The sequence below is a fragment of the Armigeres subalbatus genome, chromosome 1 (assembly GCF_024139115.2).
Source record: "Armigeres subalbatus isolate Guangzhou_Male chromosome 1, GZ_Asu_2, whole genome shotgun sequence".
NCBI lineage: Eukaryota > Metazoa > Arthropoda > Insecta > Diptera > Culicidae > Armigeres > Armigeres subalbatus.
In genome coordinates, this window is record NC_085139.1 from 100,768,549 (window position 1) to 100,787,209 (window position 18,661).

The 18,661-nt window shown below is 42.5% G+C and overlaps 1 protein-coding gene across 7 annotated transcripts in view; it reads right to left on the reverse strand.

The window, feature by feature from the left end:
* Positions 1 to 569: 569 nt before the first annotated feature.
* Positions 570 to 18,661, reverse strand: part of LOC134203692 (polypyrimidine tract-binding protein 1) — a 723,317-nt gene continuing 705,225 nt past the window's right edge. For all 7 annotated transcript variants that reach the window (XM_062678576.1, XM_062678565.1, XM_062678571.1 and 4 more), the window contains 3 exons: positions 14,475 to 14,691; positions 10,476 to 10,553; positions 570 to 6,631 (listed from right to left, as the gene is read on the reverse strand). In XM_062678576.1, the coding sequence (XP_062534560.1) occupies positions 6,499 to 6,631; positions 10,476 to 10,553; positions 14,475 to 14,691 (428 nt within the window). In that variant the 3' untranslated portion in view covers positions 570 to 6,498. The remainder of the gene's footprint in view (positions 6,632 to 10,475; positions 10,554 to 14,474; positions 14,692 to 18,661) is intronic.

Below are 18,661 nucleotides of genomic sequence, written 5' to 3' on the forward strand. Positions count from 1 at the left end.
ATATTACTACTAAGTATGTGTAGAACTCGGATTTAAATTTGACACATTTTTATAACGTTGAATTATTTGTATGCATTTTTTAGGTGACTTGGTTTGAATTCGAGTCGTCTTATGTCAACAAACACACGTTCAATCCTGTCGTTTTTCGCGCCCCCGTTCCAGCCGTTTCTCCACCACTAAGAGTGTGTATGAGCGTAAAATTAGCGTTCTAAAGATAAACCGTAATCAATAGGTGTAGTACTAGCTGTAGCAGCATCGAAAGCTTTCTCTAGTGTTTTTTTGTTCTCATTGGAGAAAGCAATCGAATTCTTAATAAAAATAATAAACATTTGCAATGAAATAAAACATGAATACTGTCAAGCGCTTGTACGATTCCCACCTCGATCGATTATAGTTTATCAAAGGTGGGACTCGGACGAAGCGTTCCGCACGTCGTCTAAACTTAGCGCATTGAGATTGAGTAGTGTTGTAGTAAAGGGGGGGAGGGGGTCTACCAAAAAGTAAGGAGTTTCTTAAACGCTTAGCTGCTAGGTACTAAAACTAAAGAAAATACATAAAGATAAAGGATGTATGTATATTGCAAAAAATCATGTTTCGCGTTTATTTCAGTTGCCACAAATGCACATCCTAATGCTGGGAGGGGCGGTCTATGCAAATTATATTCATATAGGTATCCTACACTTACAAGCGCGTCTGTGGGTGCACGTGCGTGCGAGCGCACGCCCGCACGTACACATTTTCAGATTTCTTCTCTTCATTTTTTTTGTCTTCGCTACAAGGTCTGGAATTTGTTTTGTGTTTTATAAACGCAGTAGTACGAACGAACATCGTCATCCATCAGTTTGTCAGCAATTTTCGCTGTCTTATTCGATTAAATTGCAAATACATTGATATAAGTTTTTTTTGTTTGAGTTTTTTTGATATTTTTACTTAGTTGTTTGTGTTTTGATTCCGCGTGTTTACAATACAGTTGTAAAGATTAGGTTCTACACGTTGCCTACATTCCCGCAGAGCAACATTAAACGTGGAATAGAATTTTTGATATTTTCCTAATATGAAGTAAGTGTGTGTAGTGTTGAGACATTTTTGTTTGATTTTTAAGCTAAGGAAATAATTACAAATATTCTGTAAACAAACCCGAAAAAATACCTGCAGGAAATTAAAAAAAAAATCATGAAGAAATGAAGAGTTTATCTCTGATGTGCAGAGGATTTTTTCACTGTCCTTTTGTCATTTTGTTGGTTTTTGTTTCTACCGCATAACACTTAGATTTAACATTAAATAAACAGTTCAGTTGTATCCCATTTTCTTCTGTCTGGTGTTTAAGCTTATTTTAACTAAAAAACATCTCTCTAAACGACATCTTCTGGCTAGCATCGATAACACGAGTTTTGATCGTTTCCAGTTTAGTGTGTTTGTTTGCTTTGAAATCTCTTTAATAATTATCTCTCACTTTCTCTAGCTCCGCTGCTGTCTATGTCCATCGGCTCTCTTCGCAAGGTTGGTTTTATGTTTGTTCTCACACTAACAACTAATAAGAAGATTGAAGAAGGTGAGAGTTCTGATTGCGTGTGACAGCATGTCTATTGATGAGAGTGTAGTTATCAACAATCAATAATAGCGTAAAATTGTAAGTGTGTTTGTGTACAATACCGAGTAAAACAAAAGTAAAATTAATAGATACGTTTTTCTCCATCCTTTAGAAGGGGTTAAAAGAGGTTTATGCAAACGGTTTGTCTCAATCGTTCAAACATTGCGCTCTACTAGTACATAGCTAATAAGATATAGTTTAGTTGATATCTATTTACTTGATTTGATTTCAGTGTGTGATTGTGGGGTATATATTTCTGTATTTCCATTTCAGAGTGCATAGAAGACTTTTCACTCGCATGTGCGAAGCGTGTAACGCTCCTTACGATTGTTTTTTCGGCTTGTGTAAGTGTTAGTGGGTATGTGTGTATAAGAAAATGTTCACGTCTTTCCTTGTTTGTTTTACAATAGTATATAATAATAGAGTTTGAAGATTAAAGATTTATCGCTAAAATATAACATCATCTGATTGTCGAGATTTCTCATATTCATTATTCGAATTTCTCTGTGTCTGCTTGCCCTCCCATTTTGGCCCTTTCGTCCCATGATGACAGGCGGGCAGCGACGGCGGGCTCTGAGTTCGTATGATTTCACTTGTGTCTCTTTGTGTAAACTTCTGTCACCTTTGCTCGCCTTCCGCCTTATTCTGTATGTGTAAATATGTTTGTTCAATTTTTCCTAGCGTTTGTGTTTATCCATTCTTTTTTTACGTTTATCGTCCGTTTGAATTTGGATCGTCCCGCGTTCTCTGCTTTACACCTGTTCTACTTCTTTTTAAATGTAGATTAATACTCTAAATATATAGTTTTCAATATACCTTTATTTATCATAATAATCATAAAAACTGTTTTAATGATTTAATCACCACTTTCTATAGTTTAATTTTACTATAATTTCCTTCAGTTTCCAATACTTTGTGTCGCTCAGATATATAAGTTACCGATTTTTGTTTTACTAATTAAGTTAGTGTTCACCATCTGCTTCGCTTTGATTTTCTTCGATAAGCTCAAAATGCAACGCCTACTATCTGTCTGTCACATGGTTTGTTTTGATCTTATGTACGACTGCTTCCGCGCGTGAGAGAGTACGCTTCCATTGTTTTGTGAACGCAGTGTTTTTTGTATTCTCTGTTTCATCTGATGAATTGTCACGCATTTTTCTCTCACTCTCTCGCACACGCACTCCATAATATGCTCTCATTCTCACCTCTGACACGCATTCGAATGATTGTTTTCAGCAGTTTTTTTTTTCGTTACAAAATATGATTGATTTTCTCTCACCGCACCGCAACGGGGTTATACCTGTTTGATTTGACACGTTTTGTTGTCTCATTTTTTTTGGGGCGGATCAGCCTATCCGACCACCAATCCTGCACCGTTGACTGGCGATCGCACTTGAAAATGATGTTAAAAAATGCTGATAAGAATCCAACAGCTGGAATTGTACGAACCACAATCAATCCAGTTCAGTTTATTAATTCTCGTTGTCAATTCGACACCTATTCTGTCACTTTCGAGTCGGTATGTCGTCGAATATTCAGCCAAAGAGGCAGTAAATGGGCTTAAAATGCCGGAGAGCCAGAGCTTAAAATTGGACATCGGACAACAATCACTCCAATGGTGATATAGCTATCAATGATTAATGCTTTGTCGAATTGCGACATTTCCAGTTCTTAAGCCCGCAGTCCACTGTTTGTCATAATGACAAATATTTGTCAAGTTGATCCGGACATCTATCAAACCGATTAGAAATCGACATGGATATCAGGCTGACTTGACAAATATTTGTCATTATGACAAACAGTGTACTGATAGCTTTACACGATGATTATGAAATTTCAAAGCGACCAATTCGACATCTATTTTTTGACACGAAAAGTGAATGGTCCATCAACAAATTAAACCTTCGAGCTCGAGGACTTGTACCGCTGTAAAAAGTACGATATCAAGGGCTTTGTAGCATGAATGATTCGGGACTCAATGCGAGTCCGAATGAGTTCGCCCTAATAATGCGGAAAAAACTCATAATTGACTTAGTTCGAACTTTTGTTATTTCGAAATTCTAATAAGATGCGGTAAGTTTTGTGAACAAACTCTCAACTGTTGGATTCTCTGTTGCAAATACGATTCAAGTGTGCGGAAGATCCTGCCTCTGTGCTAATGCATTTACGGTGCACTTTTTCTCGACATTTATTGTTGCTACACCTTCGCTAGGTTCGAACCAAATTCAGAAATTTTAATGATATTCACGCGATTTGTGGTTGTCGAAAAAAATAGTTGAAAGGAGAAAACGCATTGATAGATGGAAATTTAGAAGTATTTCAGCAGATTTTATCCTCCTCACGCGCATTCTTTTTGGCAAATGATCACAAAGCAAATCACATTTTCCTATGAGGCGGAAAGCGATCCACACTTGAGAGATACCAATTCCATACCTCCACAATAACCGTTCCCTTACCATCCAAAAAAAAAACGATTCCGAACAATAATAATAACCCTAACAAATTTACATTACCGCACAATATTCTAAACGATTCGACAATCACAATCATGATGCTCGCTTCCGGCGAACGAACGCCGAAAATTCCACCGCGAGGCCACCAGCCGCCGCCAAGTGCCCATCGGGGTGCTCGGGGTGCACAATTCTATACCTGAGATTCTTTGCCCTGGCCACGTCCATGCGTGGTTGGTTGGTTGATTGGTTGATCGGTCAACTGTTTGTCAACCTCGCGGTGGAAGGCTATTGCAACTAAGACAGAGAAAAAATACGAATCTCACCTGGTTCTATACGCCTTCCTTCCCGCCTTACACACTAAAAATGTAAATGTATCGATATAAATAACTACAACTTAGAGTGTAAATAACGGTCGATCGTCGCGTGGTGCACTAGGCCTGTGGGACATTTTTTTATCAACGATTTTTTTTTTTGAATTCTATTTCCTTACGTGGGACAGGAAACCGTCCCATCCCGCCTTTCCTAGATTTGCCCCTCCCAAGTCGCGCGCGCGTCTATTCCACCAATCAATAACAATTCTACAATTAAACAATACTGGAAATTATTCGTCGTTTCCTTTGCGTCATCTGCATAATTCCATGCGTTCTTCTTTCTCCTCGCTTTTAAATTTAAATATAATAAATTGTAAAAATAAAAAAAATATACTTCATAAACTAGACTCTAACTATCTGTTAATAATACAGTAGTGTAATTATTTTCCTTCGAGTTCCCTCGAACTACCACTCCTTCTCCTGCTGCTGCTGTTCGCGTTCTATCGCTGCCTCACGTTCACGCTCATTCTCGTTCTCTCTCTCTCGTTTTCTTTTTTATTTTATTTTATAACAGATCGTCGCCATACTTGTAAATGTGTGAGTGTGATTGCATTTAAAAAAAAACAAGAAGGAAGTAGACTAATTAAGATTTACGTAGTAGGTTAAAAGTAGGTAAAATCTAACACAAATAGTAATAAAAAACCAGCCACCAAGATTCATAATTCACGTTTTTTTGTTTGTTTGTTTGCTTCACATATTACGTTAAAGAATAGTTTGTTTTAAGATATGAACAGCGATTTAAAAGTAGTAATAATAAATTTCTAAATGTAGCGCATTAGTTTAACCATAGTTTTTTTTTTTCTTGTTTTGTTTCCTCATTCAGGGGGGAACCGCGAAACAAACTGGAAGTGAAATGCGAATAATTCCGAGAAAAAGCGTCGTTGCTCCGGCGCCCCGATTACCGTAAAGCATTCAGTTTTGCTTTACTGGTTTGAAATTGTTTCTACTATTCAATAGTTCAGATCTGCCTCGGCCTAGATTTAAGACTTTCACCTTTGTTTTTAGTTTTCGACTTGACACACATTTGAAAATTCAACTACTTGTTCCTGTGTTTAGGATGTACATTTAAATATACGTTTTGCTATAGCTTGTTTTTTTACCAGAGACCCTCGCTTCCCCGTCTCTGTCACACCACTGAATTAAATTCTCTTTCCACTTCTCCGACATCTACATCTGGTTTCTCTGAACTGATAAGATTAGTTTTTTTTTCTCTAGTTTTGTTTTGTTATAGGTATAATTTGTTCCCATTTAACGCTTCTTGTTATCATCTTTTTGTTCTAAGGTAAAAAGATTACATATTTTTCAATTTACATTGTTTTTTTTTGTTTCAGTGTAGGATTCTTTTGCTCCGTGTGTGTGAGTTTTTGGCCAAGCCCCATTTCGGTGTCAACGCATTTTCATTTTGATCAGAGCAATGGCGCAGCAAACGTTATATTACTTCTTTTTGCGGTGTACAACAACTACTGAGAAAAGATATTTTTTTTTCGTTTAGAGTGTAGATTTTAAAGTATAGTAGTACTATAGTGGGTAGCTTTGATTCTTTTTTTTCATAAGTGGTACTTTCTAGTGGTATGCTTCTATGTGTGTATGTGTGTAAGAGATGACGACGAACTCGACCTTTCCACTCCCTCGAATCCCATTCTGTTTCCCTCGCTCTTCTGTATTCATTCCTGTTCCAGCTTCCTCCTTTCCGTTACCCAAAATCGATCCATCAGTCTCATCTGCTCGCGCGGCTGCTCTTTTTGTGGGTGTGTGAGTGTGTAAACTTCTTACTGATACAGTCCGTCAGTAATCCATTCCTAATATAATAAATCAAACCAGTGTTTCGGTTCAGTGTGTTCCGTGTGTACAGCTGTGCTGAGAGGTGTTGAGAGCAGGTTTCGGGGTTCTTCCTAAAATCCTATCCATTAAAGAACGTAGTATGATGATTGATGATGAATTCTAAACACTAGACGACGACGATAACGATGTGTGTATGTGTGTGAGGGGAAGGGATCATCATCATCTGGGTGTAGTAGACATTACTTTTAAAGTAGTTTGCTGGTGGAGCATGCTATCCGAACATTCGACACCGGGGATGCGCTTAGATGTTGGATTTGGAAAAACTGACGCGCAAATGGTTTGATTCCGATAGCTGGTAGTTGTGCATCTTGATCAGCGCACAAACCGCTTCCTCGATCGAGCTGAGCTGTATCAGGGCCATCTTATGGTCCTTCCTGTAATTGGAACAATAGAGGAGAGACATGAACTACCAATTCGATATGTATCCGGCTTAACAATGTCAACCTTTAATAGGTATGGATCAGTCGATATGAATTTACGGTGGCTTGCCCAATACACTCATCAGTAAGCCTCAATGTACGATTAAGCGCTTTAGCAAATTGTAGATATAGCAACCCATAAATATGAGCAATCAGAAATCAAAAAAATATCAAGCAAATAAGAAGAAAAAAAAACCATGTGGTTGTTTTGCTGTTTGCTATGGCATAAAATATCTGAACATTGTTTTCCGGCGAAACTTATTAAGCTGATATTTGCAACGCTTCATGAACCACAATCAAGTACACTGAACTCATGTTGCATATTTAAAACAGCTCAATAGACATCTTTTTACTCGTATAGACGTTAAGGCCTGATTTCAGAAAATTTTTGGATGACCGTGAACATATGCCATGAACGTATTCTGTACTTTGTACCTTCCGTTTTTTCACAATCCGATAATGCACAAAAAAAATATGATATACTTTTTGAACGTCGCGTAACTTTGTGAAAATCGTGCAAATTAAAATCGTGCAATTTCAAGAAAATCGTGTAAAAATAATCGCGCGCACTGAAATATAAATCAGAATGGCTCGGAAGCCTCCTTTCAAGAGGCTCGGGAGCCTCCTTTCAAGAGGCTCGGAAGCCCCTTCCAAGAGGCTCGGAAGCCTCCTTCCAAGAGGCTCGGAAGCCTCCTTCCAAGAAGCCCGAAAGACTTTTTTCAAGAGGCTCGGACTCGGAGGCCTCCTTTCAAAAGGCTCGGAAGCCTCCTTTCAAGAGGCTCGCTTCCTTTCCAGAGAATCTGATGTCGGAGAATTACTTTAAAGAGGGTCGGAAGCCTCCTTTCAAGAGGCTCGGAAGCCTCCTTTCAAGAGGCTCGGAAGCCTCCTTTCAAGAGGCTCGGAAGCCTCCTTTCAAGAGGCTCGGAAGCCTCCTTTCTAGAGGCTCGGAAGTCTCCTTTCATGAGGGATGGAAGCCTTTCAAGAGACTCGGAAGCGTTCGACAGCCTCCTTCCAAGACGCTCGGAAGCATCCTTTTAAGAGACTCGGAAGCCTCCTTTCAAGAGGCTCGGAAGCCTCCTTTCAAGAGGCTCGGAAGCCTCCTTTCAAGAGGCTCGGAAGCCTCCTTTCATAAGGCTCGGAAGCCTCCTTTCAAGAGGCTCGGAAGCCTCCTTTCAAGAGGCTCGGAAGCCTCCTTTCAAGAGGCTCGGAAGCCTCCTTTAAAGAGGCTCGCAAGCCTTCTTTCAAGAGGCTCGGAAGCCTCATTTCAAGAGGCTCGGAAGCCTTCTTCCATAAGGCTCAGAAACTTCCTTTCAAGTGGCTCGGAAGCCTCCTTTCAAGAGGCTCGGAAGCCTCCTTTCAAGAGGCTCGGAAGCCTCCTTTCAAGAGGCTCGGAAGCCTCCTTTCAAGAGGCTCGGAAGCCTCCTTTCAAGAGGCTCGGAAGCCTCCTTTCAAGAGGCTCAGAAGCCTCCTTTCAAGAGGCTCAGAAGCCTCCTTCAAGAGGTTCAGAAGCCTCCTTCAAGAGGCTCAGAAGCCTCCTGTCAAGAGGCTCAGAAGCCTCCTTTCAAGAGGCTCAGAAGCCTCCTTTCAAGAGGCCTCAGAAGCCTCCTTTCAAGAGGCCTGCAAGCCTCCTTTCAAGAGGCTCAGAGCCTCCTTTCAAGAGGCTCAGAAGCCTCCTTTCAAGAGGCTCAGAGCCTCCTTTCAAGAGGCCCAGAAGCCTCCTTTCAAGAGGCCCAAGCCTCCTTCAAGAGGCCCGGAAGCCTCCTTTCAAGAGGCCCGGAAGCCTCCTTTCAAGAGGCCTCAGAAGCCTCCTTTCAAGAGGCCCGTAAGCCTCCTTCAAGAGGCCTGTAAGCCTCCTTCAAGAGGCTCGTAAGCCTCCTTCAAGAGGCTCATAAGCCTCCTTTCAAGCAGCTCGTGCCTCTTTCAAGAGGCTCGTAAGCCTCCTTTCAAGAGGCTCAAGCCTCCTTTCAAGAGGCCCAGAAGCCTCCTTTCAAGAGGCTCAGAAGCCTCCTTTCAAGAGGCTCAGAAGCCTCCTTTCAAGAGGCCTCAAGCCTCCTTTCAAGAGGCCTCAAGCCTCCTTCAAGAGGCTCGCAAGCCTCCTTTCAAGAGGCTCAGGAAGCCTCCTTTCAAGAGGCCTGAAGCCTCCTTCAAGAGGCTCAGAAGCCTCCTTCAAGAGGCTCAGAGCCTCCTCCTTTCAAGAGGCTCAGAAGCCTCCTTCAAGAGGTTCCAGAAGCCTCCTTTCAAGAGGCCTGGAAGCCTCCTTTCAAGAGGCTCAGAAGCCTCCTTTCAAGAGGCCCGGAAGCCTCCTTCAAGAGGCTCAGCCTCCTTCAAGAGGCTCAAGCCTCCTTCAAGAGGCTCAAGCCTCCTTTCAAGAGGCCAAGCCTCCTTCAAGAGGCTCAGAAGCCTCCTTTCAAGAGGCTCAGGCCTCCTTTCAAGAGGCTCAGCCTCCTTCAAGAGGCTCAGAAGCCTCCTTTCAAGAGGCTTGGTGGCCTCCCTTCAAGAGGCTTGGAAGCCTCCTTTCAAGAGGCTCGGAAGCCTCCTTTCAAGAAGCTCAGAAGCCTCCTTACAAGAGGCTCAGAAGCCTCCTTTCAAGAGGTTTGGAAGCCTTCTTTCAAGTGGCTCGGAAGCCTTCTTTCAAGTGGCTCGGAAGCCTCCTCTCAAGCGGCTCGGAAGCCTCCTTTCAAGTGGCTCGGAAGCCTCCTTTGCTCGGAAGCCTCCTTCCAAGTGGCTCGGAAGCTTCCTTATAAGAGGCTCGAAAGCCTCCTTTCAAGAAGCTCGGAAGCCTACTTTCAAGATGCTTGGAAGCCTTCTTTCAAGATGCTTGTAAACCTCCTTTCAAGAGACTCGAAAGCGTTCGGAAGCCTCCTTTCAAGAGGCTCGGAAGCCACCTTTCAAGAGGCTCGGAAGCCTCCTTTCAAGAGGCTCGGAAGCCTCCTTTCAAGAGGCTCGGAAGCCTCCTTTCAAGAGGCTCGGAAGCCTTCTTTCAAGAGGCTCGGAAGCCTCCTTCCAAGAGGCTCGGAAGCCTCCTTTCAAGAGGCCCGGAAGCCTCCTTCCAAGAGGCTCGGAAGCCTCCTTCCAAGAGGCCCGGAAGCCTACTTTCAAGATGCTTGGAAGCCTTCTTTCAAGATGCTTGTAAACCTCCTTTCAAGGGGCTCGGCAGCCTCTTTTCGAGAGGCTCGGCAGCCTCCTTTCAAGAGGCTCGGAAGCCTCCTTTCAAGAGGCTCGGAAGCCTCCTTTCAAGTGGCTCGGAAGCCTCCTTTTAAGTGGGTCGGAAGCCTCCTTTCAAGTCGCAAGTGCGCAGAGTCATGGCCCAGTTTACCGTCTTATAACCGCCCTATATTAGACCGCGGAATTCCGCTTTGAGGCGTGTTGCACACCCTCGAAAGCTATGAGCGCAAGTATACTGCAACAAGGTAGTGGTCCACAAATAGTGCGAATTATAGATGATGTCTTTTTTGCTCTTAAATTGATTTTTATATTCCTTTCAGATTATTTTTTAGATTCCTTAATCGTTGCAATACTAAAATACACTTTTCGAGAAGCTACTCGGTTCATGAAGAACACGCACATTTGGTGAGAGGTACTATACTGCCGTGAATCGCATATCTGTCCCATCTTTGCTGGGTTTCCTATTCATATGGGACAAATATGCGATTCACGGCAGTATACCAGAGAATTAAGTACGCGTGTTGTGTATAATGCAAGCAAGACTGCATAAGTGACTCTGGATGATAAGTTTAACTGAAAATTGTCGGTTGACGACAAAAAGTACGTTGATGAGAAAATGCGTTAAAATACTTACGGGAAAAATTTGAAAGCTTTGACTTCGAAGCCGTTCTTGGTGAAGGATTCTTTGATCTCCTCCTCGGTGACGGTAGCTCTGAAAGTAAAACGAAATACAAAGGATTAATTATCACGCAATCAGTAGCAAAAGACAAGTAGCTAGTATAAATATTGATTCTAAGCTTTAATAAAAATGTATGACACAGCCAACATAAACTCTCGAGACGAAACTCCTCAAACCACATTTAATTAAAAGAACTTTTGTTTCATCACTTTACAGCACAGTTGTCATAACTGGCACAGCATGGTCCCTCTTGCCCGTAGTTCTCAAACTGGTTGAATTGAATTCTATTTCCCACTTTTTTGAAAATGATTTTAATATTTCCCTCATCGAAACGATAAAGTTCATACAATTGTCAACAGCTTGTTGACTGACTAAACTATGGTTGCTTTCAGGAAAATCGAATTGAAAAATGAATTCATTCGTATTTTGACTAACGCACACTTAAAGGTCGCTGAGATAGTAGCTTGTGAACAATTTCTACAATCCTTTTGAATAATTTTATTATACGAAGAGCAACAAAGCTTTCTCTTTTTAGACGTTTTCCTGGTTTTAAAGTTCTTATCATTAATGATTGTAACAGGTCTTCGAATGGCCTCACGAGTATGAATCTTTGTCGATCGTACTACACAGCAGACAATTTTGAAAATTCAACGAAGTGTCAAATTGCAGCTGATGCCAACAAACGAATAAACATTCGATGTTCAGTTTAAATTGATTGAATTTTACAAGCAAGCACAGTTTAAATTCATTTTGATTTGGAAGAACACTAATACCGATTGTATTTTGCGTTTATTTGCATGCTCCAAATATGTGCATTAAAATACATTTTAAATCACAACATATTTTTATCTGTGTAGTCTAGTCGTTTTTTTTGCATTGATTACCTGATGTACAATTCGTTTTGTCAGCGAAGCCCAATGCGTTTGCAGTGTTTGCAAAATTCGGTGATGAGGAAACATATTTTATTCCTTCTAAGTAATCAAACAAAGTTTTCTTTTTCAGCTGAGAATTGGTTAATATACCGCATCCTGTGAATTCTTCATACCGATTGGGGAAGATCTATTAATTACGTAACGCAAAAATTGGGCATTTTCAACCCCCCCTCCCCCCTATGTCACACTTTTTGTATGAAACATCTGAAATTTTTGTAAGGATTGTCACACTTCGACCAACCCCCCCTCCCCCCTCTAAGCGTTACGTAATTTGTGGATGCTCCCTTGAAAACCGCTTTCTCGTACCAAGGACGGTAACGGTAGTGCACAAAAGATGAAAAATCTCATCTATTCTTGCCACATTCAATCTGCCGCACAAGTCCACTAAAGCGGACAACCTATAGAAGAGAGCCGATGCTAGTGGCGATCCCCGAGCGTGCTACACTTCCTTTAATTACATTATCATAACAATCCCACTTAATGAAGAGCTCTGTTTTCGGAGAAAATGCGGAAGGGGGTGGCATCTTCACGGTTTTCCGTTCCGCCTTGCCCTGTCTGATGGCGAGTCGCTGCAAACGTAATGGAGGTGTGACAATTCGACACCTGACCGTGCGTGAATCGTAGGTGGTTGGAAAAAATCGATCCAAATCTCGCGCGGCAAAGGTATTTGACTTTGTAATCATCATTAGAAAAAGCGTTCCAATTAATGAGTGGAAATTAATGCTAATTTCTGTGTTGATGGATCTTAATTTTTCCAAATGCACATTAACGTTCACGTTCACAGTTTATTGCGTTTGACGAAAAAGATAAACAAACGCTAATTTCATCATTAGATGGCTCCCGTTTGATGGTAGCTCTGGTGTTTGGCATCAGGACTTTCATTTAAATTTGCATTCTATTGCCAGACGTTTTTTTCCCTCCACTTCCTATGAAAAATGAATTAATTTCCTCCGCTACACAATTCTATAGAATGCACCTCATCCAGCTAGTAGGAGTCGAAGCACCATCACCGTCAACACCATCACTTCGTGGAATGTGCAGTGGAACAGTGTGCAAGGGCGGTGCATTTGCACGGAGGCATCCTTTTTTTCCGCACAACCCTGCTGACTGACTACTGACAAGTGCGATGCATTTTTCACAGTTAATTAGAAAGGGCATGGTGCAGAAGCGCAGAAGGCGCAATTTTTTTCCCAGTGGAGAAAAATATTTTCTCCAATTAATTTAAATTGGATGATTGTGCCATTCCGATCGTTTCTAGGGGATTAGAGTGGCAGGAATAACTCGTGAGACAATGTAATGTTTGATTGGGGAGCGATAACACCTAGGAAGTGTTTGTTTCTGGAGTATCCCTTTTAGTTGTTACAGAATCCAATTACTTAATGAGATACTCAAGGCGCCATGGTAACTGATGAATTGGATTGATAAATGTGTAAGGAAAATGAAATCGATGACCATCCCGATTTCAATTTTGCCATGTTGAAACGGCGATTTCGTATGGTCTACCCGAGCAAAGCTTGAGAGCAAATCGACAACTAATTTTGTTGTTGTGAAATCGCCTAATTTTGATAACTCAGGTTGATATCCTTTTGGTCGTTTTAACGGTTAAAAGATCAAAATCTACAGCAGAAAAATCTTACTGTGACATCAAATCGAAAACTATTCCTGCTATCGATGAGAGCAAATCGAAAACTAATTTTGATATTGGATCCGATAACAAAATAAGTACACAGTTTGATGTCAGATCATACAATTTAGAAATCAACAGCAAAATGATATCAAAATATGTAATCAATCATGATAATTCATATTTGAAAACAAATTATGATTTCGATTTGATATCAATATCAAAATATGTTTTCTATATGCTCTCATTATGTTTTCAGACTTTGCTCGGGTATCAAACCATTAATGTGGCCAGCAGATAAAATAAAATCTAATCTATCTGTACCACCAGCTGAACGAAATGGTTCTACGTAGCAAAAATAGTAAATCTAAAATGCTAAGTCTAAATCAATATCTGGCTTTTCCAATAAATTCATAAAGTTAAGTTCATATTTACAAATGGTCGGGGTTCAGCCAAACCGCACCAAGCTGCTTTTCAACTGTCTTATGATATTTTGTTAATACAACTACAACGAAAACAGCTTCATATCAATTTTGGCGTACGTTTGCAGTAGGATGTCCTCAGTTATGTGGTTGAGGGATATCCGATACGATTTGCGACCAATTAAATCTGCTAAACAAAAGTTTGAGCAGAAAATTTTTTTTTTGTTGGCGCTTGATGCGATTTGGCTGAATTCCGACCAAATGTGAATTCTAGATCAAATAAAAAGCCACAAAATACAGCCCCATTTAAATATCCCTCCAGCTTCCACCTCCTGGTAGGCACTAAATTCACTTATTTAATTACAATCATCTTATATTAGTGCCAACACACGACCCGGAGACTACCCGGTCTGACCACCGAACTATTAATTTTACAGCCCTACCCTTGGTTAAATCAAGGAAGGGCAGCAAGTGGTAGAATCAAGTGGCACGATGGACAAACAAAAGGATTAAAAACCTGCGACCTCTCGTCGCCCGGTTAGTCCAGCTGGTCGGTGGATGAAATGAGCCGTGGAGCCGTCGTGTGTCCTTCTTGGTTCATCCCGTCTCTCTCCCCGACAGAGGTGGTCACCGTGTGACACTATGCAACTACAAGAGCAATGCCGAAATAGGGAAAGTGTAGTGTGCCCTGCTGATGGTAGATAATTAAAAACTACCCCCCCCCTCTTTCGCAGACTATGGAGTGGACCCCTATGACAAGCACGACTACAAAGTGAAACCTTTTCTAGTTACATTTACAGGATTGGTGCTTTAGTGGAAGGTGAAAAAAAAAACTTCGAACGATCCCAGCTCCCACATCCCGTGGGGATTATATGCAAACCTGCTGCTCCGGCGGCAGTCAGTGGTCGACCCCGCAAATTAAAAGTAAACATTCAGGTCACCGTAGCGTGGGGGGAGGGCTGCTTGCTGTACTTACGGAATGTTGCTTAAATGCAGTGTGGCAGACGGTGGATAGATGTTCTGGTAGTTTTTGCTGCCTGGCTTCTTGAACCGGTGAAGCGGGTTCTGGGCATAGTCCCGGGTCAGGCCGGCGTCCGGCTGACCCTCCTTCGGCAGCTGCACCGCCTGATGCTTGCTGGCCATTACGCGGATCGTCTTGTTCCAGATGCGGAGCTTGTCCAAATGGGTCATAGCTGGTGGGAACAGAAAAAAATTAAATCAATTAGGTTTTGGTTTGTGAAGTGAATTTGTATTAATTTTGCCACTCGTTTTCTTTGTGGATGATATTTTTTTTAAATTATTTTACATTATACTATAAATAGTAACCAATTCCACACCTTTTTAAAATCTATATCAAATAATCACAGGTTTTATTAAATTCAGAGTACGTCGGATACCATCATTACAACCAGTAGAGTAACACGTAAAAACATTTTGCCTTTTTTTTTTTTTTTTTTTTTTTTTTTTTTTTTTTTTTTTTCTTGAGCAAGGGTAAACGGAAATCTGCAACCAGACACCTGAGGAGGTACTCATGTAACTCTTACCCGACCCACTAAAACCAAAACCCTTTCGCCAGTCCGTACCCCCGGCCCGCAATTAAGCAATACATCAGGGGGGGACTATTGAGAACGCTCACGCCTATGCTAACGCACTTGACGTCAATACACACAACATCGACTTCAAGGGTGGCTACCTCACCACCCGTCGATCGCAAGCTATGATAGTAACCTAACGGTCCGTATCATAATCTCACGTTGGAGACGAGCACCCCGACAACAACCACCGCGCGTGAACCGCAATGACCTCTATATCTACATACTGAGGTCCCCGCAGCCCACCCGCGACATGTTGGTTGTCGGGGTGAGCAAGGTGTTCACTGCATCACAGGTGCCCCTACTGCACTCGTTGGTTTTGTTCAAGACGCCACCACCGCTGCAGTTTCGACATGATCTGTTGAGATGCTGTGTTCACCGCATTCCATATAGCTTCTTCCCGGCACATCCTCTCGACGAGGTTGTCCGGGGTTGTATCCATACCACTAATAAGCAGCATGGTATTGCGTTCTACCTCGAATCGCGGGCATGCGAACATCACATGCTCTGCCGATTCTACCTCACCTACACATTCAGGACACTCCGCAGAATCTGCGAAGCCAAACCTGTGTAGGAATTTCTTAAAGCAGCCATGTTCAGACAACACCTGTGTTAGGTGGAAGTTGACTTGACCATGCTTCCTATCAACCCAGTTGGACACATCTGGAATCAGTCTGTGGGTCCAACGACCTTTGACTGCGGTGTCCCATGCTCTTTGCCATTTGAGCAACGAAGCTGCTCTCTTGACACGTCGCACTTGCACCGAGTCCCTTTCGTTGTAGCACTCCACATCCTCCTCTAGGAGTGTGTCTATCGGCATCATTCCAGCTATAACGCACACCGCCTCATATGATATGGTGCGATATGCGCTCGCGACACGTAAGCACATCAGCCGGTGTACTCTGATCAATTTCTTTACATTGTACTCGGCTTTTAGTGCTACGGCCCATGCCGGCACGCCATAACGGATGATAGACAATGCTACGCCAGCTATCAGCCTACGCACTTGACTATGCACCGCCGATCTGTTGGACATCATTCGTGATAAAGATTTTATCGCCAATGAAGCCCGCTGACATGCATAATCGACGTGGCTCGTAAAATTGAGCTTATCATCGATCATCACGCCCAGATGCTTGAGAGACCTCACGGAGTTAACTGTGCAGGTCCCTACTCTTATCCTCGCCTGTTGCAGCCCATGACGGTTATGCACTACCACAACTTCTGTCTTGTGATGTGCAAGGGACAACCGCCTCGAGTTGAGCCATTCCTCCACTCTGCCAATCGCGTATGAAGCCTTCAGTTCGACTTCGACGAGAGTGTCACCTGCTACTTCTAGCATTACGTCATCCGCGAAGCCTTCTATCTTCACTCCGGCCGGAAGACTTAGGCGTAATACTCCATCGTACATAATATTCCACAGAACCGGTCCGAGGATCGATCCCTGTGGAACACCCGCGGACACTACGATCGACTTTTGACCGGCATCAGTGTTGTATAACAGCACCCTATTCTGAAAATAGCTTTTCAGTATCCTGCACAGGTAATCCGGAACTCTCAATCGGTGCAGGGAGTCAGCAATTGCTGCCCAGCTAGCATTGTTGAACGCGTTTTTTACATCGAGTGTAATCAACGCGCAGTACCTAATACCTCTTCTGTTACCTCCTGTTGCGTATACTAAGTATACGTAAAGGATATAGAACCACTCCAAAATCGAACTTTTGATAGAAGGCTCGGAGACCCATAGTGTTATATACCAATCGACTCAGCTCGACGAATTGGGGTGATGTCTGTATGTGTGTGTGTGTGCAAAAAAGACAGGATCACCGTCTTCGACCAGAGGTCGCACAGACCAGACCTGTTAAGTGTTCAACATCTAGCATGAGACAACGGACAGGACATTTACACAACACCCAGTGGACCAGTGGAGAGCTTTTCGCTTTACGAAAAGTTGTCTCCTTACCGGAGCGGGAATCGAACCCACACTCCACAGCACATGCGTCTAGACGATTGACGTCGCTAACCGCACGGCCACGAAGTCCACAATGTGTATGTGTACAAAAAATGTGAGACAAACTTTTTTGAAAACCCACAGAATCGTTAAGTCAAACCCCCTTCCTCTTAGCATGGCATAGGTTGGAGCCTCTTGTGCTTCAAGCGATCAACCAGTTAATTAAGGTTCAACATTTTTGTATTTTTACAATTCTTATTTTTCTTCACGCGTGATCTCCGAACTACATCTAATGCATCCTCTTCCCTTAATTAAATGCTCTTCTTCTTTGGCACTTATTCTTGCGATCGATCATTACCCTACTTATGTCTATCTGACCTGTTTTGGGCCTCCAATGGCGGTGATGTCCATTAGGCACCGGTACTGTTAAACCAGTTAACTCGGTGGCGGTATAAACAGCGGTGGTGTACTGGTTCGCCTCCAGCACGGTCGTTGGAAGGCCGATGACATACTCACGCGTGTGCGTGCGCGAACGCGTCCAAGACAAAAGAATTTCTCTTGCTGATATTCTGCTTTACGAGTGCTTAGACGCGCTCCGCATCGCTCGACGCGTCAGTATGTCATCGCCCGAAGGCACCGTACAGAGAGTGGATGGCGGTTCTTACCAGTACTGAGATTTTCATTCTCATTGACAGAGGTCACGCGATATTTACATTTTATTCTCTCCCGCTTTCATAGAAAACATTAACAATGAAAGGAATTCTGCCATATTTTCACGGAATTTTATTTCATGAAAGCGTATCAAACTATTGTAAACAAGCTGTTTTTTCTTAAATAATGTTACTTTTAACGCGAAAATCATAAACAATACAATCATTTTAGCGACTAGTCATCGTTATTTGCACAGATCTATTAAAATTATTAAGAAATTTAGATTTCAAAACAAAGCCACATTCCCATCATGACTGCTTGTAATGTGACAGGTGACCAGGAGACGGCTACATTTTCATTTGGTCTCTTGAAAATGAAAATGCAAAGGTTTTCGCTTTCACATGACAGTCACGAGAACTACCAGTACTGGTTCTTACTCTCGCATGAAAAGCTGGCAGACGCTCTGGGGAGTGTGTATGACGCTTGGGGCTCACCGCCTTTCACCGGTACGTGAGCGAAGAGTCGACGATCGCTCTGGATGGTGCGTATGTCTGTGCGAACCCACAGCAGTTGGGTGTACGAGAGAGCCGACGTCGATGCCAGAGTCGGGTTGTAACAAATCCACTTGATGATTGTCGGTCTGCTTACGTATAGCAGTAGCTTGTACCGTGCATGCATGCAAATTTGTTTCAGAGATTCCCTTCAAAGCCAGTAGAGGGGTGGATACCCTCCGTCTTGGCCCTAGAGTGCGCGAGGGTCGGATGCTGGCTCGACGACGAGGACTGGCCTACAAGCCACCGGGCTTCGGATCCGTCCCTAGGAATAGCTTGGCTAGTCGCTATCCCCTACACTGACACCTTCACTTGAAGGAAAGTTGTGTCCTTTGGCTTCGAGGGAATGATGCACGAGCTGCCTGAGCGGCTCAACTTTTCTAGTGTTGGTTCACAATTTTTTTTTTCTTTTTATCTC